Genomic DNA, 27983 nt, shown 5'->3' with positions numbered 1-27983 from the left:
GAAACTCCGAGAAAGTGACCACTGTACGTCACAGTGCGTTGTGCACCGCGTTTCTCTCGTCCCTTCCCGTCACAAAGAGCTTTTCCAAAACAACCCAGTATAGTAATGGCTTCCACTCGCCAAGTTCCGTGTTCCGAGTCTCGTTTCCCGCAAGTTTCGCCGACAATGTCCGCCTCCGGCCGATAGCTTTCGCGACAAACCATCGGCTGATATTCCCAGTAACCTTTGACCTGTGTTGTGTGCATTTTGCCAGCGCCCAGGGGATATGCAACCTGCAATGTGCGACGAGCCAATGCGACAGTCTGTCACGAAAGCCCCCTTACATTTCGACTTGAGTAAGTTCTCCTCATCAGATTTCACAGTTTTTTAATCAGAGGCCTTCTCTTTTTCTCTTTCCTCGGTGTCGTACTGCAGTTTTAGTGGCGTCGTCTGACGCCATCAGGAAAAAATGATGTTTCAACCACGTCAGGAATGATATGCAAACGTGTGCGGAAACATATATTACATCCTTCAATTAACAAGGAAATTGCATAAATATTCTATGCACCTGCACAAATTTTCATTTTAATAATGGAGGGGGGGATACAATTTGAGTAATGATCTCATCACAATCACTGAATTTCATTAATGAGACAGGACTTTTTACATCCTTGAAGTCTCTGGGGCAACACATAGTTTTATCAACTGCTCAGTATGCTTTAATAAATAATTTACGGGCGTACACACGAGCTTAGAGACTTGATTCAGGATAATCCACAATATTATTGGCATTGAGATGGGATTCAAGGACGATCTGTTTTTGAATAGTCTTGAATTTGTAGGTTATGTGTGTTGTTCAATGAGAAATGAGGGTTTTGGAGGACAGGGCGCATAAGTGCAGTTTTTGCTATTTCGAGAAATACGTATGTGAGGTTTCGAAATTGCATGGATCCTTATGACGGAAAAAGAGTTCAAACTGACTTTTTGATGCTTAAAAATTGGAATTTGGGAGCGAATTTACCACAGAGTATGCATTAAGACTAGTTATTATATTTGAAATCGTTAATATCTCAATTTTTTCAAAAACTGTTACTTATGCGCCTTGTCCTCCAAGCCCCTTAAGTGTACTTGCCGATGTTTATGTTCAAAGCTTGAAAGCTGTTTCATTCTGGATCAGATTGAATAGGGCCCGTCCTCAGTCATCAGGCATGAAATCCCTGTGAAATTAAAATGTGCATTTTTTTTGCATGCAAAATAATCGGACGTACGATATTTATGCTGCAAATAACTATATTGCACGCAAACCCTATACTCGTACTTCTTTTTAGCATAAAATAGTCCAATGGAGATGTTGCATGTGTGAGGGATTTGCGATTTGACCATTGATTCTTATGTAGAAGTTCGCGAGACACACGATGGTGCCACTGGTTTTCTCTGAAATCATCTCCCAAGCTCAAAAAAAGCTCTCAAAGTGAGGCCAAAATGGAGGGGATATCCCACCCTACCCTGAGAGTCCACTTCTACATCAAAACAAACTCTCCATGCAAAGATAGGGAGCAAATACATTAGCAGGGTTGCCGTGTTTTCAGTTCTGGAGTCCCCAAATAAAGTGGCAGCCCTGTCAATGTATTTGCTCCCTATCTTTGCATGGAGAGTTTGTCTTGATGTAGAGGTGGACTCACAGGGTAGCGTGGGATATACCCTCCATTTTGGCCTCAACTTGAGAGCTTTTTTTGAGCTTGGGAGATGATTTCAGAGAAAACCAGTGGCACCATCGGGTTTCTCGAGAACTTTTACATAAGAATCAATGGTCAAATCGCAAATCCCTCACACATGCAACATCTCCATTAAAAAGCGAACATGACGTAATGAGGGCTGATTTACCCAGAATCTATCTACATATAACTGCACTGTACACGTGTGCTTATTTTTTTTCTCATCTTTCACCCATCAAAGAATGAGCTAAGCAAAACTCTACCTCAAAGTTTGCGCATTTTGTGAGTATTTTAAGTTCATTCCGTCAAACTTGAGAGAGAGAGAGAGAGTTTCAAGACATCATTTTGTTTAGTTTTTAGTTTGAAACGTAAAGCAAAAAAGAAAATTAGGTATCATGAAACACAGTGACGCTAATTTCACTAAGTGCAGTCTGTTTTCTTTATTTTTTCTTTTTCTTTTTTAAAAATAGAAAATTTATGAGTTTTGAGAGATTATCGATTGGTGTGGTTTCATTCTCCTGCCCTCTTATTATGAAGCGTTCATTTTTGACATTCACACACTTGCAAAAAAGTTCATTCATTTTTTATACAAGCATTTGAATTCGTAGAATAGTATTAATCGTAAAAGTAAATCCAGTGGCTTTCTTTTGATGCAATGGTGTTTTCTGAAAGTATCAACTCTGATAATTTTGAGACTTTTCGTTCTATGCCGTGTGTTATTCTCAAAAGAACAGGACGCAGCCCCTGAAGAAGTAACACCCAAAATTAATTTGCCTCCTTCAAAGAGGAGTGAGGTGCATTACCTCTTTGACCATCCGATTGCATAAAACCTCGATTTCCCCCAATTTTTTGGTAATTTTGGAACGATTTCTCTAATAATTTACTCAAAGGTTGACTGTTAATGAAATTAACTTTTGATGACTTTTAATGTTAATCTAAAATTCTGCCAAATCAACTGGATAAAAATGGTTCATCCATGACGTGACGAATTTTACAGCCAACACGACGAGAAACTGTTAATAAATTAAGTTTTTTTCTCATTGTCAGTGCATGTATGAGCTCTTTTAAAAATAAACTGCTCAGTGCTCATAATATCCATCCATAACCAACTCTCATCCATTGATATACCTTGATCAATCCAATGATAACGTGAAATATGTACTTCATAATTGTAACTATGCAGAATTGAGGGAGGGGAGGCGAAAGTACTTCCTACGCTTTCAGTTGGTTGCGAGATAAAGTTTGGATCAAGAAAATGAGGAAACAAGCTTCCAAATCTTCCTAACGATTTTGAAGCAGGAGATGCATTCTGAATACATTAGGGGACTTTTTAGGTGCCTTAAAGGACCAGGGAGTCCTGAACCCTCCCCCCTCCCCCTCCCCAACGATATAGCGGCCCTTATCCCTGCTTTCATTCCACGAGCAAGTAGATTATTCTCGCATCATAAGTGTCCATTTTTCATGTTAGGAGGCTCGCGAAACTCTTTCAACCCGCGAATTTCCTCAGGAAACCGCGTATCCCTGCACACGGAGACAAGCTGATCCAGTTTTTCCGCCTTTTTGGGGGCGGGGAGGGGGAGAGGCGACCATTTTGGATTCTAGCGCTAATGAGACAAAGCCTCGTAGCTCGACTTTCCATTTCAATTTTCATTACTTTTTATCGCCGCCGAAAAACCCATTTCATCTCGTAATAAATCCGTCTCGCTGGGGAAATATCTCCTGAGAAGTTTCATAGCGAAAAGCGGGATTAAATTTGGGCCCGGTTAGCCAGCCTTCCTATCGTCTTCCTCTGAAATTGAGACGTTGAGTTGAGAGGTGAATGCACAATCGACCAGTTTTCTAGCCCCCATTTGTATTTTATTTTCTCTTTTTGGTGAATAATAAGAGTTCTTTGAGGGGCATTATTTCCTAAATTTCCGTCCCCTTTTCGATAAAGATAAGATATTTTGAGATAACTTTAAGATTTTAAGATAAGATACTTTCTCGTAAAAAGATATGGTAACGGGTTTGGTTATAGGCTGGCAGTGCACTGAGAACAATCATTTTGATCGTGTACTTGGAATATTTGTAAATTTTTTCGAAAAGTAGTCGATTTGTGTTGATTTTGGGCAACAATGCAGAATGAAATAGAAACTACGGTTTCACTAAAGGTGACAGGTTACGTAAATACTTGTCGCGAACGCCAGATGAGGAGATTCCCGTCTTTTCTCGCTGTAATGGAACGTAAGATCGATTCCAGGTGTGCAGGTAAAAAGGTGCTGAGAAACGTGAGCCAGGGCAAAACCTACGTCTACCTATTCTTTCAGTGAAACCACTCTGTAAAAATTCGGAATAGAGTTTTGAACCAAAGACCTTCCCATTATCAACCCATTTTCTGCATGTATCCCGTACGATTTTTAGAGAATCCGCCCTGTTATACTTTTACCAGGAGACATTTCCGATGCACTTTTAAAGTGATGAGGTTGACTTTTAAAAACTACTCGAAAAATAATGTAAACAAATACTGGATGGCTATTGTTCCCTTATGGTGATTCGTCAAGGTCAAGTGCCGTGGTCAAACTGGCATGCGATGTATCGCATCAATGAGGTCAAAAAGCTCGGCAGATTTTGAATTTTTAGCGGTGGAAAGGACGATAGCCCTTGCGCAAAAGTAGCAACAGAGAAATGAAGGCAAAATAGAATTAGGAAAAAAGCGAGTTTTTTTTCCTAACTCTATTCTGCTTTCATTTCTTTGAATTTTACCAATTTTTGGGTTTAAAATGGTTCTACAGGCTCATGTACAGGGGCTATCGTACTCTTTACCGCTGAAAATTCATAATTTGCCGAGATTTTTTACCTAATCGATGCGATATATCGCATGCCAGTTCGACCGCGTCACTTGAGCTTGACGAATCACCTTAATGAGTTTTGTGCAATAGGATTTCTTTAAATTAAACTTTAACTCGATTAAATGTCTGCATGCAGGAAAATTTTACCTCAATGTCGATTTACTAGTATACAAGAGAGAGAAGTTATGGTAGCCTAAAATACGATAGTGAAAACGCAATAAAAACAGTGGGAAACAAGGCTAGAAAAACTAGTATACCCATCGGGAAAACATTTTACAGTCGTTAAAATTTTTTAGTCGTTACGATTGATATTCTCTTTTTTAAATGTTTACATTCGCTAGACTCATCCACAAGAGCAAGAGATGAGAATTAATGATTCGAGAGACATTTCATCAGCCCACAAGTAATGTTGCTTCAAAATATAAAATGAAAGATGTCGCTTTATAAATACACCGAATGTCGAAAATAATCCGGATGTATCCTCGATGATTTCCGTTTCTCTATCGTAAATCCTCGTGACTGCCAATGAGTTTTGGGACTTCGTATACCTACATAATTTCAAAGCGGGCTCTTTGCCAAGATTTCCTCCTATAGTTGAAAAATCCGCTCGGCGCTGAGTGAAAAGTAATTTTATGAAAATACGCCTCAAGTTGCTCAGATTATAGTTGGCAGTGCGCAGAGCTTTCTTTGTCGTAAAAGTTGAATTTGGAGTGAGGGGGAGGAAGCGATTCATTGGAGCATCAATGCAGACATCCTGCGAAATCATCACTTTATTCCTCTTCTTTCAGGAAAATGCCCGTGTATGCCCCGCAATACTTCATCTGAACGGCATTGCCAAGATACGATTTACAGAATCTGATAAATTTTGGAAGAGGGGCCCAAGTTCCTGCCCGGAGGAAAATTTTCCGTTAAAGCCTTTTTTGTCTAGTCGAGTTCCGAAATGCGGTATGCGTGTGAACTTTATTTTGACAATTGACATGAGGAACAATTGTTTTTGGCTCATTATAGCAACAGCATTTCGTAGTTTCTTACACGAAGGAATGGGACTCCATTCTCAGGTTGCCAAATTGACCGAAACAATTCAATTTTTGCGAGAATAAACCTGCATAATTATCGTCGAAAATTGGTCTGATTATTGCATAGAATCGGAGGAAAAATTAGTGAGATTTTCAGTTCGGAATTCTCGAAATTTTCCAGGTAAAAATGCACTTTGCGCTGGGAAAATTGACAACATTGAAATGTAATTACGTTCTTTCGTGAGGAAAACGACGATAGGTGTCATCAGTTTCCCTATGCAGATAGCCGCTTTTATGGATCATCCAGAATCAGTAGTATCTTTATCGCAAAAAGTAGTCCAAGATTCCGACAAAAACGCTCTCGGGTATTCCATACGGTTGTTAAATTTTAAATTTCTTTTGTCATAGTGCAGCCTGAAGAATTATAAACCATTAAGACGTTTCTTCTTTCCCTTGATTGCAGGTACGAGTATGCCCTGAGGGAGAGCATCAATTAAAAGCAAATAATGGACGAGGACCTGGACAGTGAGCCGGTGGCGCGGGTCAACTTAACAGCTTTCGGGAATTGGACTGAGTTCAATTCGGAAGACCTCGAGGAGATTGGTAATATTATGAAAAATATATTTCTGGATCAATATTAGTATAAGTTACACCGTAGTGCGGGTTACTTCATAGTTACCCTGGGGAGTGCCAGCTCTCTGAGGGGCTTTGGGAGGATAGGGTACTTAGGCGGCTGGTGTCGCAGAGCGGCAAAGAGTGCTATGAAAGCGGCTTTTACGTCTGTATGTACTCCGCATAATCATTATTAATCCTTGGGTCAGAGTACGGGACAATAGTTAGTTTTGCACTGAGGGGCCGTGCCCCCTGTCCAACCTCCAAGGGCGCTCCAAAGAGAGCTTTACGCTCTCTATGACTTGATCTAAATAGAGCGGGATTTTCCGGGGACTTTTTCCCATTAGTAGACGCAAAACCTATGAAAATTGGCCATAGGTTGATCCCCTGCACGAACTGTGACAAAAAAACGAACCTTTACATTGTCTAAATGGGAGAATTCACAACTTTATCACCTAGCTTGGATCGTGTTTATAAGCAAGGCAATAAGGATTATTAAGAAAGGTAACTTACTGTCGGGGTAAGCAAAACGAAGGTATGCTCTTCACAGAGAGAAATTTCAACACAAAAGTTTGTTTCATACAGGAAGTAAAACACAAAATAACCCTATCCTTTGGTCGACAATTTCAAGAGGAAATGCAAGCTAGTTTTCTCAAAGAAATTGAATAAAGAACGAGTGGTGAATGCCAAAGTCGCCATCGGAAGGATGCAATTTCCAGGCTCTACCATTATTTTTTTGTGCTAAATTCACCGTAAACTCTACAAAAATAAACAAAAATTTGTGTTAGTTTTTGTTTCACTTCCTGTATTAACCAAAAGAACACCAATAGGTAATGTAATTTCATTAGTATTCCCCTTTTCAAACATTCGAAATCGACAAAACGCCCCTTTCCGTTTGTTTCGTTTGAGCCTTGACAGGGTATTTGAAACCTGGGAGAGATTGGACTAACGAGAAGTCAAGTATGAAAATGCCGATTTCCATACTCGACTCTCATTGGTCCGACCTCTCTCTGGATGGGAGCGATTGGACCAATTAGTGTCAAATATGAAAATCGGCATTTTATGTGAAACTTCCCGCCAAGATTGAAACGAAATGAATAGAACGGAGCATTTTGTTGCTTTTGGATGGTGTTACAGCAAAGGAGTTTGTTTTGCTTACCTTGCCCTACTGCCTTTTTTGGCTGTTCGTTGAGGTGCGTTCACACGGCATGCCGAGTTGCTTGTCAGGCCGCCTGACGTGCAGCTTTTCTTCTTTGGCGGGAATTTCAAATGTTGCTTATTACCCCATACCTTGGTTAGCTTCTCGTTCGAAGTTAATCTTTGAACTATTGAATGTATGAAATGACTTTCACATACGATTTATTTTTGAGAGAAGTCACCGGCTGACATTTAATTCTTGAATTCGTGTATTGCCCGTGCTGGTTCTACAGTGGCGCGAGGAGGTGATATTTTTTTATCTTCACTCTCAGATACAACGATGCAGTGGGATGTGTGAATACGGGGGTACCACCCGTGTCGCGATGAATGTCCAGAAGCATTGTTGCCAATTGTAAGAAAGCAACAATTTCCTCCATTAAAACCCAGCAAAATAATAACAATCAACATTTTATCGCAAAACCTGGCAACCTTGCCCTGAAGGGAAATGGGCTGTGCTTAAAACGGGCCTCGGATCTTCATGAACATAACGCCTTTTCATTGACTATATGATGTGCTCAATTGCTCATACAAAAGAGTCAACACCATTTACAGCTGTCCGTTATAACTTCATCAGAGCATTCGAAAATTATGTTGAAAAGAAGTACTATAATTCTCCGTTAATTGTCACAATGAAACTTTGATTTACTTGATATACGCCTTTTTCCGTACATGAAATTTTGAGTGAAAACGTACCTAAATGTGTGAAACATCGACCCTGGTGTAAACTACTGAAACACACCATTTTAGTAAAGTCTCTTCTACAGCTCACAGCTCACGCTTCATAATATATAATGATTAAAAATCTCGATAGTAAGAAGAGAGTAAGTCCCCTTGAGAAAATCTCTATAATTAAAAAAAGAAAACATATATTTATGTCGCTTCCTGTTTTTTAAATTTTTTGGAGCCTGAATATCAAATGAATCAGAGCTACTTTGGAATCTGGATCGCACGCTCTGTATTTCAAACCAGTGGATTTTTTGTTTTGTATTTTGTGAGAATTTGGGTACCTAAATTTTTCCCCGAGATAAGAACTTCCTTTTCGTGACGGGCGAGACTCTACTCTTGCGCTTTCAAAGTATTTTGCTTGGCAAAAATGACTTCCTTCTTGATATGAGCATTTCCGCTTGATTTCCGTCCTAGCAAAAGTAATTTTAAAACATGCTGAACTCACACCCAAATATAAGAGATCAAAGCATGCAACTTCATTCTCAGCCGACTCTAATTACCTGAGAAGATTTTCATCTTAGATGTATGTTTTGTACAAAAGAAACCGTCAACTTTATAACATTAACCCCTATGGGCCTTTCTCTTTTTCCAGGTTTGACTGATTTACAGACCGTGATCTTAGCATGTTTAGCAACTTTAATACCTCTGACAATAGCTTTAATTACGGCCCTCATAGCCAGGTAAGCTAAATTTTCTTAATAATTGAACAAAATATTAGATAAAGAAATCAGGTAGACAGCTAGGAACCATTTATATGCCACTTGCTCAATGCTCTTGCACATTGAGATAAAAGAACTTGCATTTGCCGCCAGGGCCGGATTTAGGCCCATGGCGGCAAATTTAGGGGGCGGCAAATTTTGCAATTTTTTTAAATGTAGCTATAGAGAAAAATCGGATTCAGAAAAAAAATTACAAACGAGAAAGTGTGACAAAATCTCTCATTTCCTATGAGTATATCTCTAATTTTGTCGTCTTTCTGTGATACAATGGACAGCACCTTTAAATAGTTGAGTTAAGACTAAGAGAGAAACCGAACACGGAATTTGGCCTGGAACGGCGCGGCGCAGAGAGCAATGATGACGAGAACCTGAGATGAAAAGGAGAAACCCTCGGCGCGGCGGTCGGCATGTAAGACATATTAGCGCCTACAAGACTGCATGAATACTTCACGCATTGCGTCAAAGACAGCGCGGTCGCTGCGGTTAGCAGCGGGCGGCGTGAAACGCATAGCGCCTACAAGACTGCATGAATACTTCCCGCATTGCGTCAAACACAGTGCGTGCAGCAGCGGTCGGCGTGTAATGCATAGCGCATACAAGATTGTAGGAGTGAATACTTCACGAATTGCACCAATCACAGTGCGGTCAGCGCGGCGTGGCATCGGAAGTTAAAATGATTAAACCACATTTATGTTAATTCTTTCATGATTTTTTCGTTTATTTCATATAAATGGAAGGCCTCGCCACAAAGAGAGGAACTTAACTTTCGCGCCAAGTTCCGTGAACTTTTGCCAGTAGTGTTGACGGGGCTTTCGCAAAAAATGTGTTCAACACGTGTAAACGCGTCTTGTGCACCCCTCCCCCTCCGGCACGTTCATTTGATGGTTTTTATTGATGTTTCATAATGAATGAGAGGAGGCGGCAAAATGCAGGCGGCCCATGGGCGGCAAGTAAGTAAATCCGGCCCTGTTTGCCGCCAAGAAGATTTTCTCTTGAATGAAGAATAAAATCGCTAGAATCGAGCCGGATTCTGCTTGATATATACGATTTTCTTCTTGGTGTTTGCATTTTTTCTTCTCTATTCAAGAGAAATTTTTTCTTAACAGTAATTTCAATTCATTTCTGCTTAAATAAAGGCACTTTGTTATAATAGTACAAGCTGTTTTGTGCAGAAAAGATGCGAGCTTAAGGCTTGAACTTTGGACACTTACCAGAGTAAAATTTTGTCGCGGTAGGATACTGATGTCGTATTTACACTTATTTCAGTGAATCTCTGTCTTTTGAGACAACTAGTAAAGGAGAAAAAAAGAAAAATGTAAATTTTGTCCGTTTATACTGTTCAGTATATTCCAGTTTATTTCCATAAAACCGTCAAAGGAAATGTAAAATTTACGGCTTATCAATGACACATAGGATATTAATTCAGGATTAATTTTGAGAATTTCAGGAGTCAAGTACCTAGGGAAAAGATACCTGTCTGCTTAATGAATCGCCCCTCCTCTCCAGTGTTTCTGCGGCTTCCTACACCTTGATGACAAATAAAGAAAATTGATTTCATGAGAAAAATATGTACACGTGCAGGAATTTTTATATTATTGTGACGTTTAAAGGATCAAATTGAATGAAGCCTATTATTTTGGCGTAATTTTATGCACGGCTCCTCTCATTATGAGAGGATCTCATCAATGTAGATCGGGAAATTTCATTTTGAGTACAATCTTTAAAAGTTGTTTATTTACGGCCCGTTAAAATTTCCATACCTCGAAAAACATGCCTCAGAATTAGTCGTTCCTTTTTTGGGATGAAAAACGAGAAGAGCAATAAAACTTACACCTGCAAACTAAATTTCTTTCCGGTTTGATCCATGAACGTTACCACAACGTTAAAAATAGAGTTATGCAATTATAATTTTCAAATTTTGGAACAGCGTGTCTGTGATGGGAAACGTTTGATGTTTACCATACTATGCATTAAATCAACGATCAAAACAGTGCCATTTCAAGAGGCACGTATAGTGCATCGACAGAAGCTAGTAGCAGGTGTTGCATTATACATTACTCACCTGTGAAAACAAATCTCATCATCTGTCGACTGATCCATCAAACTGTCCAAAGTTGGTGGAGGCAAGTAACTTTCTAAAGTTATCAATAAAAATTGAACATTATCGCATAAAGGTTTTTTTATTTATTTTTTTTATATATTTTAAATCCGAACTAGTAATTTAGTAAAAGTTTCAAATGATTATGTCATGCCACCTCTGCTCCATCGGAGGCCATCAAAATGTAAGATCCACGGCTTTATTCATGCGGTATAATAATTTAAAACAAAGCACATATCAATCACTATACCCATTCAATTTTTAGTGGTGGATGGGAGTGCGTGATTTCTTTTGACTTCTCAAAGCTCTAATTGAAGAAAGTACTTTATCTAAGACACTCGTTACGTAGACCCTCAATTACGTATCGTTTGTAAATTACATTTAATTAACATTTCTACATCCATTTAATCTACACCCCATTGGTAAAAATATCTTATTCATGTGTCGCCCGAGTGAACGTGCCGTTTCACTATGATACCACTATTCGACCACGTGAGAGCTCGGGTTGCCTACACTAAAACTTGAAGGCGAACTGAAGTGGCGTCAAAGTACCTGACGATGTGAAGAACTGCTAATTTACGAGTTTACTCTGAGTGAGCTTGCCATTTTACAACGAAAATAGCGTGAGGAGAGCACTTACTTTACTGACCATTTATTGGTAAACGGTAATTTTGCTTGAGCCCAAGTTTGAGCTCACTTCATGAGACATAAAACCATATGATTAAAAATTATGAACGTGTTGACGCAAATCTAAGAAAAGCTATCGTGTCTGCGACAAATTCACCTGTAGAGACGGTCTGGTTATTAAATGGAGGATCGTGTCTGGTCATTTGAGGTCCAATTCAAGGTATTGTTTGAGAAACAGGTTGTTAACCGACTAATAGGTGGAGAATCCTTCAAACCATTCAGCGTGATTTGAATTTCGGTTTCAGGTGCTTCTGGAAACGGTATCTGAAAAGAAAAGCAATCAGGTGCCAAGGAAGTTTACACAGGATAGAAAGCTCAGATCCCCGGCACACTCTTCAGAGCTCATGTGATGAGGTATCTTTTAAAACTTCAAAACTTCGCATGAACAAGATAACTTCTACCTTTTTATTTAACGGCACTTATCACTATTCACTATACTTCACCTGACTACTATTTGACAAAGCATAGAGGAATCAACAGCATCAAGCTAAAATGACTCAGCTGCACATCAATCTTGTATCATGAATATTTTGAAGATATAAATCGATCATATTGGCATGAAAGTCCATCCATTGATAAAATGAGTGGCGTTTTGAAATTCGAATGCAATACACGTACTTTTTTAATGGGGTGAAAGAGTAAAACAAATTGAACATTTGATTTTTTCGAACTTTACCTGGGAAAGAGCGAGAAGGGGGGGGGGAGATCCGTAGAACAGTGTCTCTTTTCCACCCTCTTAAATGTTTAAAAGTTCTTAAATTTTCACGCGAGAGATGAGGTTGGGGAGGCAGATTTTCAATATACTTTGAATATGCTCTTTTTTCCACACGATAACATTTTTCACCATTTAATATCATTAATCCCAAAGGCAATTTCTGTGGGTAAATGAATAAATTTTGATTTTTTCACAGATGAAAACCAGTGAATCTCAGTTTTCCGTGATTCCACCGGAGGAGATTGCAGAGGTCATGTCTTGTTACAGTAATGGCATGGCTTTAAATCCAAAAAGCGCATCAAACGGTAGCATTATTACCCTGACCATGAGAAACAATCATCTAATCGTCGAGAAGGAGGAACGGATGCCGGTACTAAATATTTTTATTTTTATTTTTTGGATTTCTTAGTTTCTTGACGAAGAACTTTATTCAAGAAGTAAACAATTGATGTGCAAGACATTTTTTAAACTCAAATTATCAAATTTTTGTCTTATTAATTTGTGCCAAAAACGCCCTCTAAGATATTGCAAACATTGCTGACCATTCATGCCTAAATATTCCAATAAAGAATTTTGTGACTGAATCATCTCTGGAGAATACATTTTCCAGTACTTTTAAGGCATATTTGGAAGCCCTCTCCAAAGTAAAGTGAGTAATTCTAGCCTGGGAAAAGAAAAAGAAGAAGAGGAAGGAGAGAAGAAAAAGATCAAAATTAAGAATTTTTTGCTCCTTTTTCACTCTTTTCTTCCTCTACCTCCTTTACTTCTCTTTTCTCTTCCTCCTTCTCAGGGGAGGTTAGGCCAGGGGTGCTAGGGTGCTTCAGCTCCCCAGAAATTCTGGCAGATGGCTCAGCGGGCTCCGGCAGGTTTCTTGTAGAGGCCCCCAAAACTTGAAAAATCCATATAAAGGAGGACCATGGGTTAGTCAGTGGGGGCCCTACCTGGGGGGAAGGTGTCTCAAAAACGTATCAGCACACCAATAAGTTTTGAGCTAGACCGAGGGCCAGAAAGGTAGCGGAGATTTTGAAACACAGTAAACGAGATACATGGTTTGTGAGTTCCACCATCGATATGGCAGAGTGTCCTGAGGAAAAGAACTATTCAGGAACGATCATGAATACGGCCTTTAAGGCTCAAAGACACACAAAGGCAGCCCAAAACGGAAATAGTAAGATGGAAACAAAAAAACAGTGGAATCAAGGCTAAAAACACACAAAATTACGCAGGACGTTTCGGTATCTCACGACACCAGTATAAACTGCTAAAAAAGTAAAATAAAAATAAAAAATAAATCAATAAAATCAATAATCAAGCACGCAACGGCGCTACGTGGTAATCGTATGAAAGACTCGAAGTCTTGAATCACGACACCGCAACGTCGTGCGAAATTTGGTGCATTTTCAGCCTTGTTTCCACTGTCTTTTTGTAATCATCCGATCCTAAAGGTTTAAAACTGGATTGCATTTTGCAATAAGGAACCACTTTGTTTGGCTCTTACATACAATCACCTTTTTGCATAGGAAAACCGATGGCATATATGTTGTTTCTAAAATGAGCAAGAAATAGTGGTTCCTTATTGCAAAATGAACCGCGTCAAGCAGAAAGGAACCAATCTACATCTGCTATTGCCAAATTTAACCGGGCACTTTAATTGTTTACGAGAGCACGTTTGTGCGGATTCCTTTGAAAATGTTTGGGAATTTGCTTCGCACTATGTAGACAAATCCACTGAAATTTGCACAAAAATCCGCACGACCGTTTTCATGTAAAAAATTAAATTGCTCCGTTAAATTTGACAATAGCAGGTGTGGCTTGGTTCCTTTCTGCTTGACGCGGTTCATTTTGCAATAAGGAACCACTATTTGGACGTATTTCTGTCAAACGGAACTAAGCGCCATGGAAAAGCATTGCGGGTATAGGACGAAACGAGCCCAATGCCGTTTCTGCCGCCAATCCAAGCCCCCCTCTACCTTCCTCCCCCTATGGTGCTTAGTTCCGTTTGATAGAAATACGTCCATTTCTGGCTCATTTTAGAAAAAATATACATGCCATTGGTTTCCCTATGCAGAGGGGTGATTTCATGGAAGAGCCAAAGATAGTGGTTCCTTATTGCAAACTGTAATGCAAGGTAATAACTGATGTGGCTCGGCTCCTTTCTGCTAAACGCGGTCCAAATTAGAGTCCCTTTATACTGAGAGTCAAGACAATGTGAATCCATTTCTGATTGGTTCCCGTATTTTAGGCCTTCATAGTGTCACAAACGGGAATAAAGATTACAGTTTCACCGATTGCAAAGATTATAATCTGGAATGGACCGGGGAATTACGGGTTCGGCAAGGAACAAACGGAATGAGGGAAGGAACGAAGAAAGGAATTCGAGAATGGGCCGATCAAAGATTACGAAAAACGTTCAATTTCTGTAATCTTTATTCCCGTTTGTGACTCCATGAGGGGTGTTGTCTTGACTCTCAGTATAAAGGGACTCTAGTCCAAATATGGTCCAAGTCCTGAACGGCTGTGAGATTTGCTTTGGTGCATGGATTGCAGGGGATGGCGCCTCTACCGAGCAAGTGCTTCATGAGCCAGGGCGACACGACAATCTACACGGTGGACGCCGACGACGACAACCTGAGCGACTACGGGAACACGAGCGTGAGTCGGACGACGTCGCGGGACTTCCTCATCCACACGCAGCAGCAGCAGCCGGAGGAGCGACACCCGAGCGGGAACGGAGCTCCGCGCTCCGGCTACAGCGTCGTGCCCGAGGAGTACCTCCCCTTCCGCAAGGCCTGGACCGAGCCCGAGTCCGAGGACGAGGGCCCCTTCGTCGTCGAGGAGCCCAAGGCCCAGCTCCCCAAGATCGAGGAGGAGTTCGACGAGGGCGCCGAGCGGAGGAAGCTCGACCAGCTCCAGAGGGAGAAGCAGGACATCCAGGAGCAGATCAAGAAGTACCAGGAGATCCTCCAGGAGGCCGCCGCCGCCGCCTCCACCACCGTACTTCCGGCTCCGCAGCGGCTCAACGGCTCCCTCGACGGTAAGTTGCATCGCATCAAGTGGCCTGGTTACACGATCAAATTCCCGTCAAATTCCGATCAAAATGATGACCAAGATGGCGGTCGAGAGTTATCTAGAGTGATGAGTAAAATTAATTAAAATAGCGTGTTGATTGAAATAGACGCTATTAGTGCAACGTCACAGAAAAGCGATATTCATCGATTTTTTCGCATTTGTAGCATTGAAAGAGGTTATGCCAATGTTATTGTTTGGATCCAATCCGATATAATGGAGAATCCCTATGATGACGACGCCACTTAATAGCGTCTATAAGCATGAAATAAGCACGGTTGTGTAGAAATCAGATGGAGGATGAGCCCCACAGCTCCATCATCTACCATCAAATTTTTGCAGGCCGCAGAAATTTGATGGTAGATGGTGCGCACCATTCACCATTTGATCGGAATTAGACGGGAATTTGATCGTGTAGCCAGGCCATAGCAAAAAGGAATCAGCGCAATTACAGTTTTGTAAAAATGATGCTTCTTCATAATTATCCAAAAAGTCTCTCAAAGTAACAATTAGTTTTGGCTTTTCACCAACAAATTATTAATTTTAAAGGAAAACGGTTGTGTAAATGTTAGTATTGTACAAATATTAAGTATTTTTAAAAGAAAAGGAGATGTTGCAAGATTTTAAAAACTCTGTAATAGCGCTGGTTCCTTCTTGCAAAATGCGATCCAGTTGATAGTGGACTACTCTGCCGTGCTGAGGAAGAGCGCCGTATGAACATTCGAGAGTTGCCAAATTTCCCTCAGTAAAATGTTTATTTTTGAAGAATGTTATAATTATTTTCCCTTGAAATTTTCAGGACCTTTAGATGAAATTGCGCACAAAGTTATCTGAAAAACTGGGGCGAAAATATGCATAGGTTTTCCAGAAAATTCGTTTCTTATCAAAGGAAACTTGGCAACGCCTGAAGGTTCATATCGCGTTTTTCCTTAGCACGGTAGTACCTACCAGACAAGGCACAAATCCGTTGACGTAGCGAAGAGAGCCGTAACTCTCAAAATTTCGAAATTGAAATCGTCGTTAATTTCAAAATTCGTGTAATCTCTTATGGATGAAACACTGAAACAGCTAAAATTCATCTTATTTGTATAATAATGAAACCTAAGAGAAAGCCGTAAGTGCGCAAAAATTGACGTTGTTTCAGAGAATCCAGTCGTAAAGAGGTATTGTTCCGCCAAAGAGGCAACGAGAGCTGTACTTTTGAGTAAACGGCGGGCTTTTCCGCCAATTTCGAACCTGGAAATTAGTTTGATGTGTGCCCAAAACCACGAAAGTATGCAAAAGATAGTATTCACCCCATAACCTGACATGAAACTGAAGATAACCCTTTTTACATAGTTGAAAAAAATTCGTCGATTTTCAATTATCCAAATGATTTCTGTGTGTCTTTCGCGGATGATTGTTGGCAATTTGACCTGAACGGCCCCTAAACCATATTTTACTTGACTGTATTGACCTGCTTTGCTGCTTTGTACGCTTTCTTATTGTGTATTTCACGGCGCAGATTTCAACGGTGAACGGTCGGGGAGTGACGATATCCTGGAGGACTCGGAAGGGGAGTTCGTGGTGGACGACTACGACGACGAGGACGTGGAGAGCGAGGAGAAGGAGAGGCGGCAGGAGGACGAGAGGTGGGAGGCGGCCAGCAAGATCCTCATCATGAACAGTGAGCACCTCCACGACATCACTCTCGAGAAGCCGGGCGTGGGAGCCGCGCCCGTGAGCGAGAAGGGCGAGAGGACGGACGCGGAGGACGACTGGTCGACCGGGTTCTCCGAGGAGGAGGACGACGACCAGGACTTCCAGTTCCCGAGGGACGCCAGGGACTTCTACCGCATCGAGAACCGCAAGTACGACAACCTGGCTCAGATGCAGATCAGCCAGGAGGAGGTCCCTGTCCCTGCCTCCACTCCGGCGGATGTCGCCGCCCGTCCCAAGGGTCGTCCCGAGCACACACAAGATATCGTCGTGTCCAACGCTCCCGACAGGTATTTCAAAGTTTTAATGGAAACGTCCCGTTTAGAGCCAAAATTGGACGTATTTCTGCCAAACAGAACCATGCGCGTTATGACGTGAGCTCTGTTAAGCATGTATTCTGATGGATCTCAGGGCTCATTTCTTAATGCACATAGTTCCGTTTGACAGAAATACGTCCAATTGGACTGCATTTCGCAATAAGGAACCACTATTCTGCCGTGATAGCGAAGAGAACAGTAAGTGCATTTCTGTATGAACCATGGTTAGCACATGCTTTTATTTGTCTCCAGGTTCATCCCAGCATGCACTTACTGCTCTCTTCGCTATCACGGCAGTATTTCAAGCTCATTTTAGAGACAATGTACGTCTTCTTAATGTTCCCATGATAGATGCTGCTTCTTTTTATTTTTCTCCTTCATCTTCTTCATCCCTCTTTTCTACAATTCTATCCCTCCTTTTTCTCTTCGCTTTTCTTCTTCGTCACATTCTTGTCTTTCCTTTTCTTTGGCGTTCATCCCTTTCTCTTTTTCCTCCTACATTTGCTCTTCCTCCTCTTATTTTTTCTTTTCCTCCTCTCTTTCCGCCTTTTTGCCTTTCTTTGTTCTTATTACTACTTTTTATTTATTTTCCTCCTCCTCTCTATTCTTTGCTCTCCTCTTCTTTTCCTTTCTTTTTCCTTTTATTTCATCCTCTACTTCTTCCATCTTGTCCTTCCTCTTCTTCATTCTTTTTTTACACTACTTTTTCTCTTTCTCTCCTTCTATTTCTTCTTTTTTTGTTGCATTTGTCTCCCTTTCCTGCCCTTATTCTGCACTTCGCGCACTGAGTGTGAGTCAAAAATACTAGTTCCCTTTTTGTGGCCCCATTAATCCAAACTTACATCTCTCCTTATCTAGTGCTTTTTAACAGTACGTAGCTTCTACTAAGGGAAAATAACTGGTTTCAGTCGGATATTAAGTTTCCTCAGTAAAATGTATGTAATTAAGTAACGTGGAAATTAACAGCGAATAAAAATGCCATTGTTTCTGTATCTTGAAAGTTAGTGTCGGTTTTTGGCATGAATTGCCGTCTGAAATTTTTGAGTGATTTTTTTTGTATCATGAAACATTTCAATCAACGCCAAAGAATTGCGTATGTGACGCGATATTGAGGTATATAACACGCAATTTTCACTGATTTTACGAAATCACTGGAAATATATTGCATTTCTCGAGATATTGAGATAAAACTAGCGTAATTACTCTTTTTTATAAGCAGAAATCGAGCGAGCAACAATTCGAACTTTGGAGTAGGTATGTGGTATCACACGAAATTGAAGGAAAATCTTAGCTTTTCGCCTATCTTAAGTTACTGGCGTTTATGAATATTCTGCTCGCATCGATATAGAAATCGCGCATTTTCCGCGATATTGAGCAGGGCCGGATTAAGGGGGTGGCCACCCATGGCGGCAAATCTAAGGAGCGGTAAAAATTTGCAATTTTTTAAAGTGCAAGTATAAAAAAAATCGGATTCATAAAAACAAAATTACAAACGAGAAAAGGCGACAAAATCTCTCATTTCTTGAGAGGATAGTAATTTCTAATTTTGTCGTCTTTTAGTGATACAAGAGACAGCACCTTTAATTAGTCGAGTTAAGAGAGAAACCAAGCACGCAATTTGGCCTGGAACGGCGCAACTTAGACAGAGATGATGACGAGGACTTGAAATGAAAAGGAGAAGCCCTCGGCGCGGTGGTCGGCATGTAACACACATTAGCGCCTACAAGACTGCACGAATACTTCACGCATTGCATCAAACACAGTGCAGTCATTGCGGTCAGCGTGAAACGGATAGCGCCTACAAGAATGCATGAATACTTCACGCATTGCGCCAAACACAGTGCGGTCAGCGTGAATCGCATAGCGCCTACAAGACTGCGTGAATACTTCACGCATTGCGTCCAACACGGTATACGGCCTGCGCGGCGCGGCGGCGGAAGTTCAGATCATTGAACCATATTTATGTTTATTCTTTCATAATTTTTTCGTTCATATCTTGAATGGAAGGCCTTGTCTACACAGAGATAGGTTTACGGAACTTAACTTTCGCGCAAAGTTTCGTGAACTTTTGCTAGTATAGTGTTGACAGGGCTTTCCCAAAAAATGTGTTCAACACGAGTAAATGCGTCTTATGCACCCCTCCCCCGCTGGCACGTTCATTTGATGGTTTTTATCGAGTTTCAAAACGAATGAGAAGGGGGCGGCAAAATATAGGCGGCCCATGGGCGGCAAGTAGGTGAGTCCGGCCCTGATATTGAGGTGAGAATTGTGTGATCTTTCGTGATCTTAATGAACTGCTGGAAAATTTGCGATTGTGCCACGGTATTGAGATGAATTACGCGTAATTTTTAACGAATTCACGAAATTGCCGGGAAAATCTCGTATCTGCAACGATATTGCAGTGATTATCGTGTAATTTCTCATTTTTTAATAAAAATCGCCCCAAAAATCGTATAATTCCTGCAATATCGTGACGAAATACCCGCAATTCCTTCTAATTTATCGGAATCCGTCGGAAATATCGCGAATTTCTTGCAATATTGAGACGAAACTCGCGTAATTTCTCAATTTTTCACACATGGAAATCAATCAAGTAACTATTTGAGCTCTGGAATAGGTATGGTATCACACGAAATTCAAGAAAAATCATAGCTTTTCGCCTATCTCGTGTCACTGACATTTATTTATAATATGCTATATTTGGCAAGCAAATAGGCGGCAATGCGACACTCGCTTTTCAAACCTTCATGACTTTTAAAATTTTCAATCAAATGAATTGAACTTGGTTTCATTAGAAAGCCATCAGGCCTGTCTTTTGAAAAAGACCATGGAAAAGCCTTTACCTAGTTTACTTTTGAAGGTACTGACAGTGAAGTCTTGAAGTCACTAAGGTTTTAAAGTTTTAAGTGTTATTCATGTGTCTTACCACTTTTTGACCAGCATTCATTCTATGACTTCTCGATTTTCAAGATTTTCCCCTCACAGACACTACAAAGCTAAGGGGATTTCTCTAGGCACCTTGTTGGGGTGTCTTCCTGCGGGCTGATTATTGAAACTGATAGACAAACCTATAGACAAAGGAGACAAAAGGGACATACAGGGATCCCATCGGTGGAAGAGGGTGGTTGCGATGAACAAGGAGGTAGGTAATAGACAAACTAACGGCAACCTATGAGAGACCCTATAGTTAGTCCATAATTTTCTCCCTTAGTCTATGGGAACCCCCTATTTCAACCAATAGGATCGCTCAATACTCCATATGTCTTCTTTGTCTATAGCTTTGTCTATCAATTTCAATAATGAGCCCGCCGTGTCCGTAGCCCCTCCCTTTGTGAGGTTGTTCTCCTGTCCTCCCTTCCTTTCCGAAAAAAACTCCCCCCCTCTGTCTGAATTGTCTTCATTGTTATTTTGCTCTCATTGTGTGCGATAAAAATGGTTCACTTGATTCTTTACTTTTGTAGGTGCTCGCCGTACGAGAACGTGACGAACATAGACGACTACAATTTCTCGGAGGACGACGATGATGACGACGACGACGATAAGAGTAATCAAGAGAATGCCAGCGTGACGACGGAGATCAACGTAGGGCAAAGTCTGGTCGAGAAGAGCGGCGACTCGGACGATGAGAAGGAGAAGTCGAAAAGCTCGTCGTCCTCGCGGGGGAGCTACCAGAACGACTACAGCTACGGCAACCAATCGGAATACACCATCGACATGAGTCCCAGCTACTGTAAGCAATTGGTCAAGGAGCTCCTGCCGGAGCCTCCGTCCCCCTTCCAGAACCCCCTGAAAGGGGCACCGCGGGTCGAGGACAAAACTGAACTTTACTGCGTTGAAAAGCAGCATCAGATGGGCAAAGGCTTCAAGTCCGAACTTTCCTTGCCCGGTGATGAAACCTTCCTGTCCAGAACTATTATCTCCAATAACTTAAGCGATAGCAGAGACCTAAACTAGTCGGTCCGCTCAACCCAAACTTTATCTTTTTTCCTCAATTTTTTAAAGAAAAAAAGCGATTGGTTATTTTTATACGATGCATTTTCTAGCTGAGAGGATGAGATGTAAATGTTTGTACCATATTTGTACAGATGCGATGAGTATTTTTACTTTCATTTTTACGGTTGTTACAGTTCGTAAGTCCATTAGGCCCTTTGAAGACAATCGTCTTCGTTCACTAAAGAGCGTGCGGTATATATTTATTGTAGAAGGAGCGTACATATTACCTAGTCATTAAATGGTAGTTCTGCCCAGACTTGTGGAAGGAAAACGGGTTTTCATGAAATACCTATCTCGTTTTAGGTACTTTATCTTTTCAGCGATTCATTGCAGTAGGGACATGCGATTTTTGCGCGGCTGTGAATAGTCCAAACATCGCCTATAGGTGTGTGATTAGCATCGGATTGTAAATTGGATACGCAATTACGGATCGACAGGTGCAGGGAGGGAAGGCCATCACTGTGATAGTTGGGATTCTTTGAGTTCAGAAAACATCTGGGGTTAGCAAAGAGAGAATTCATGACTTCATCATTAAGAGCACATCACTGGAAAAAAAACATTGGATCTAGAGTCCAGGCTCTTGAAAACATTGACAAGAAAAAATACTATTGATTCAATCGGATTTTTGCTTGAATCAAAACAAAATCCGCTTAAATTAAGAGGCTTGGTTCTTGATTTAAGCTAGATTCTGATTGAATCAAGAGTACTTTTTCTTGTCGATGTTTTTAAGAGTCTGGACTCTAGATCCAATGTGGGTTTTTTTCCCAGTGCATGGTGTGAGAGTGCACTCGAAATGACGTTTAAAAAAGTGGCTCCAAGACATTCTTGAAGAAACAGAGGTTCAGCTGGTTAAAATATTTCAGTTTAATCTCAGTCCAATCCTTGGGTTGATTTTGACGATGGTGAAAAACTGAACTCTCAGTGATCGCTCGTTGATCACTCTCAAACCTTTGATTTATTAAGCGCTCAGCCGATAGGCAGCGCTTTTTGATTATTTTTTATCATTCTTTACTTAAAAATACATCCTTTCGAGATGTGAGAAGAATTGCGATATTTACTTGCCCTATTTGTTCAAGTTTTCTGAATAATTGATAAATTACGCTGTGAAATTATTGTAGGCACCCAACTGGAGAATCCAATTATGATTATTGCGTTTTGTGGTAGAGTTGGGTTTGTTCCTCTCTTGTTTTATAATGTTCAATTTTTTGCCTAGCAAGTCCCTATTATATTTAAGATGTTTTCTACATCCGATCCATCTAAATTATTTTTTACAATCACTGTTATACTTCGCCTAAGATCTTTGTTATTTTCGTCCTAATTTATTTCTTACCGTCCTTATAGATGTATTACTATGTATATACTCTTTTCTTAAAATTTAAGGTTACGTAACTAAAATAGTAAATCAGACATAAAAAACCATGCTTATATAAGCGATGATATAAAAGAAGGGGAATTTGGTATATCTCCTCAAGAATTTTAGAGGAAAAACATTAAAGTGAAGAATACAAACTCAGTATTCAAATAAAATACGCACATGTTAAATCAAGGCTATGAAAAAGTTAAAGCGAAACACTGTAAAATCAGTTCACTGATGTTCCCGTTGAAAATGAAAATTCTCGAGACATATTTCTCACTATTTTCACATTAAAAGTTAGATTGAAACAGAAGTCGCTTTAGGGACGGAAATGATTTCTTATACGAATTATATGCTTTTAGCACGTAATTAAAGATGTCTGACCCAGCAATCCGAGCTAGCTCACCGAGTTTTTATTTGAGTTGTAATTATAATGAATTAATTAATATGTAATTTCAATAATCACCTATTAACAATTTGCTAAAGTTTACTGATAGCCATAGTCATATATTTTTTCTAACAATTTTGATGTGAACGCATTTACTTTATTCACTTAATTCAATTCGTATTTTGGATTCAGGCTTTGTTCGGTCAAGTTCGTATGAAGTGTTGAAGTGAGAAATTCCGGAATAACTTGACTCGAAAGTTTTAATCACGCTTTCAATATTTTCGTTAATGTGAACCGGACACGGCATGACGAGCAGTTCATTTCCATCAAAATTCAACGGCCCGCTGAAAATTGATGAACTGACCATCATGTCAACTTCAACAGAATTTCAACGTCTCATGGCATAAACATGGCTTTTCCTGGCATATATTTTAGCTTTTTGTGTTATAGAATCGTGATTTAATGCTCACATAATCTCGCAATAGTGAACAAAACGTGAAATTTGGTGAAATCAGGTTAAATTTGCTCTCAAAAGGAAATTCAAATTGCTGGATGTGACAGAAAACCCCCCTATTGGGCAAACAATATCGATTTTCAGTGCTATGCGCTATGTGATATCTTCAAGAGCCTCGTTCACAATTGATTTCAAGCCATAATTTGCTTTGCATCAATATGTTACAAACGTTTAAAATGAATCCTTTCCTAAGGGGGTATCAACACCAGCAAACTTTCTCTGCATTTTTCCCAAATCCTCGATTTATTATTCTCGAACTTTGAAATGTTCACAAAGGGTCAATTTTTAATGTTTTTATTTTTTGGTGTGTTTTGTGCCCAATCATTCATAACTAACTCTTTTAAGCTACGGAATAGATTCTTATCTAAATATTATTTTTTTTACTTCATGAACCATTTTGCCCGACTCAATGAAAAATAATATACTTCATGTAAATGCTTAGTCTGCGTATAAAATATTGATTGGACCACATTTTGCAGAAAAGGACCACTAGTTGTGGCCCGTTTTAGAAACAACTTACATGTCATTGGTTTTATCCAGATGTAAGCTTTTACGGGAGAGCCAGAGATAGTGGTTCCTTCTTGCAAAATGTAAACCAATTCGGATGATACTTTTTGAAATAACGGTTGTTACGTCATCTACCATGTGCGTATGTACTAGTATGCCAACTGACCTACTGAACTCCAACAAAAGATAATATGCAAGATTTTGTATGTATTTTTTAACATGTGGATGGCTGTTCATCAGCCTCCAATATTTGATTGTTCCTACGTCCGTGATTTTTTGGATATTCGAGCAACTTATTGTGGTTGATGATGAATCGATGAAAAGCTCATGTTTGAGATTTTTAGGAACTTTATTTAGAGCGATAAAAAAAGACTTCAAAAATCTAAAATAACGGAGTGTTTAAAAAATGAATATCTATTTTTCCAAACAGTCATCGTGCCGTGTGAAACTTCAGATGAATTGGACAGATTTGTGTTTTTTGCGAGTTTACACCTAATTTGTAGGGCATGATAGGTGATATTACGCGCCAAGAAGTGTGCCAATGTGACACGTAGAGTCTCAGGTGCGTGTTTTTGCCTCTGACAAGTTGAGCCTGGTTAACATCTGTTTGTATGAACAGGATAGTAAAATTTCAACAGGAAAGATAAAATAAACTAAATTCTTTACCCTGGAATGATCGAGAATATATTTTTTATAAACCAAAACCTCCTGCGGGGGAAAAAGAATAACAAATTCTTATACCTATTTATATTAGTCTAGAAAGAGAGGAGTGCTTGTATTTACAATAGGTTTGAAAGCAATTCAATATATTTGTAATACGATTCAGCGAGAACATTTATCAGTAAGCATTTACATTTTTGTATGGGAAATTCCGTAAATGGAATAACTAATAAACGGCAGAATTCCTTCAAAACCGTGCGTTTCATCAAGATGAGAAAAATGATTCTACCTTGCTGAAATGAATTATATATTTCAATAAGTATTGTACTCTTTAGCAATTAATACGTAGCGGGTCGTAATGATTTATTTACAAATTAATTTTTCCAACTAATGGAGACGGTTCGGTTCCTCTCAGAACTTATAAGTTATTTGATGATTTTATGATGAATTACAAAGCTGAAAGCGCCTTCCTAGATACCTATTTGGAAACATATTCAATTAATGAATAAAATTACTCATTGATAATTTACGGGAAAGTGGTATTAAAAAGGTAATAAAAAATGTTACCTTCTTAGACCTACATATTTCTATAAAAAAAATTCCTGTCAGGTTAGTGATTCAAACCATTTTTTATTTAGACTAAGTTTGCATGGTTCAAAAGAGTGAGATTTGTCTATTTTTTCACGCCATTCTTGGGCTGTAGGAACAGGGGTATTTTTGCATATTTTGCTCACATTAGTTCAATTCCGTCTTATTATTATAACTCTTCCTGTTGCATTTTTACACGTCTCTAAATCTTGTTGCTTTCAGTTCTGAATTTTAGATGCAATGAAAACAAAACATTAATTATTCAATTTGACTTGACAGATATGTATTACTTCCCTAAAACGTTAATAACCATCTTGCCGTCATGAACATTTTCAACAACGTTACTTTAATGTCATTTCAATTTTAACGGACATAAATAAGAGCAGCTTAATTATATTAAATGTTGCAATTATGTTCCGTGTTTTATTCATCCAACCGGAAACTGAGAAATTCTATACCACAGACTTTCGTGAGTATGTTCTTTACAGTTCGGAATAAAGTCATAGAAATTCCGAAACGGTAAAATTATTATAGTTTTCTGGTAAAAAATAATAAATTACCTAGAGGCAGCAGTCAGACAACGTTAGGCTAAAAACGTCCAATTTCTAGAGTTGGGCGTGACTTTAACTTTGTGAAATGTACAAAGTCGCGAAAGTGAACAATGAAGTACGGCCTATCAATGTTATCAATAATTTAAACAGTTATCATGAGTCCAAATTTAGCATAAACTGGCCACCTAAAGTTTCATCCTGGGGAGGATATTCATTGCATTATGGATATATTGGTAACCATAATTACATTTCTTCCTCATGTAAATTAGTAACTGAGTCTGAGTTAAAACTTATTCTTGCGTTTTTTTGTTTTTAGTGGAGTAAAAGTGAATGAGCTTTTATCTTCATTTAATATAAATGTTGGTAAGTTTTTATACTTTCCTTAGCTTTAACCGGAGAATCCAAGTCCATGTTTTCAAGAATCAAGAGACAGACATGCTTTTAAAACAGCTGAGAAAAATATTGCTTTGGTGGCGACCAGATGAGTGTCTCAGCATTCACTTTACATGCATAGTAGTATCCGTAGTCCTGGATTTTCATAAAAGAGGTTTCATTTTCACGATGGATAATCAATACTAAACTGAGTATAGGTTTAAGAGTGTCATGCTGATAAGGACTTGATAAACATATCAGCAGTGTCACAATTCACTGTTATCCACAGCTTTCGTCCCTTGAAACTGTCGAGTTTTCCAAAACCTGTCTTTTTTCTTGTGAAATACACCTCCTTAATTTTTGGGAACCAACCTCAATCATCAATTCAAGCAGAATATCGAAGCTGATATGCTGACTTTGTAATTTTTTGTTTGTTAAATATTTAAAACAAATAAATTTCAAAAATATATTGTATTGTCCTTTGCTTTCTCCTTGTCTCCCTTGACATTGATTGAATCAACGTGATTGTAAGTTATGCAACGAAAAATACCTGCTCAATATAAATTCGATCCCTTGAAGGCATTTCCGAAAAATACATTAATTGCATTCGAGTAAAATTTCCGACTCGTAAACTTTTAAGCGCTCTATGATTGCAAATTTCTTTAACGTCACTTAGTCTTTTACGCATTCTGCATCCTAAACTAATCGCTTCTTATCGTGCAAGTTGTAAAAATCGCCTTCAATCTGACAAAAACAAAACAGTGGACACTGAATTTCCTGAATTCGCTTGAAAAGGGTAAAAAAGTGCCTTTCAAGAACATTTAGTACTATCATATGAGTAGGTGAGACTGTTTACCGTAGACACATTTTCTTGTAAGGAGCAAAGCACATAGACCTGCTCATTTGAGTGGCTACCGTCAGTATACGAGACGCGCCGGTTGCCTCATGAATTTCTGAAGGGGATTATTGTACACGAAAGAAATTCATGCGATGCTTTAAAAACGTTTCCGCTGACTTAATAGTAAAGAGTCGTGCGGCTTGCATCAGTAATTTCAGAAGGCTTTGCTTTATGCCTCTAATTGGCATAACTATCTTGTATCGAAAACATTTAAACTCGATTTTCTTCCTATTCGTGGTAAAACTTTTACCTTAATTTTAGAAGACAACGTGAATTTCAATAAGACTTTCCCGCACCTCAAGGAGTCACTTTATGTACTTTAGATGCAAGGAAAAGAGGGTGTGGTGTGTTTATTGTTATGATATTCGTGAGCTCTTAGAGATTTTGTCAGATGAGTTAACGACTGGCAGTTCGGTTCATAGGTCAGCTTGGATATTCTGTGAAACATCAATGGAAACTGTTCTACCGTGCTAAGCAAGAACGCCGTAAATCCATCAAAATTTTCCGGCGCTTTTTGGAACTTAACTCTTTATAAAATAAAAATTGTTTTACCCATGGACCTCAAATTTTCAGGTTAAGTTTTTGATAGTATTTGCGAAACAATTCAGTAAAAACATTGTCCCAAGGTACACAAGTTTTTCAGCTATGATACATTGTTTCCAAAACACGTATAATTGCGTTTACGGCGTTTTTGCGTTGCACAACAGTGTTGTGCAGTAATATTTTCATTTACAAGTAACGAAGGGAACGAAACAGAATTTTAGTAGGTCTTCTACAAGAGGGTG

At 39.4% G+C, this 27983-nt stretch overlaps 1 protein-coding gene across 1 annotated transcript; it reads left to right on the top strand.

Annotated features, from left to right (window-relative positions):
• The first annotated feature begins 32 nt into the window (after positions 1-32).
• LOC109037186 (uncharacterized) lies at positions 33-26769 on the top strand. The gene is made up of 8 exons (XM_019051726.2): positions 33-335; positions 6002-6141; positions 8666-8753; positions 11823-11931; positions 12489-12662; positions 14840-15326; positions 16863-17346; positions 20835-26769. Exons 2-8 carry the CDS (start codon positions 6045-6047, stop codon positions 21325-21327), a joined length of 1932 nt encoding a protein of 643 aa, XP_018907271.2. The 5' UTR covers positions 33-335; positions 6002-6044; the 3' UTR covers positions 21328-26769.
• The last annotated feature ends 1214 nt before the right edge of the window (positions 26770-27983 follow it).

This window comes from Bemisia tabaci, chromosome 1 (assembly GCF_918797505.1).
Source record: "Bemisia tabaci chromosome 1, PGI_BMITA_v3".
Classification (NCBI taxonomy): Eukaryota; Metazoa; Arthropoda; class Insecta; order Hemiptera; family Aleyrodidae; genus Bemisia; species Bemisia tabaci.
This window is presented reverse-complemented; position numbering and strand designations above follow the sequence as displayed.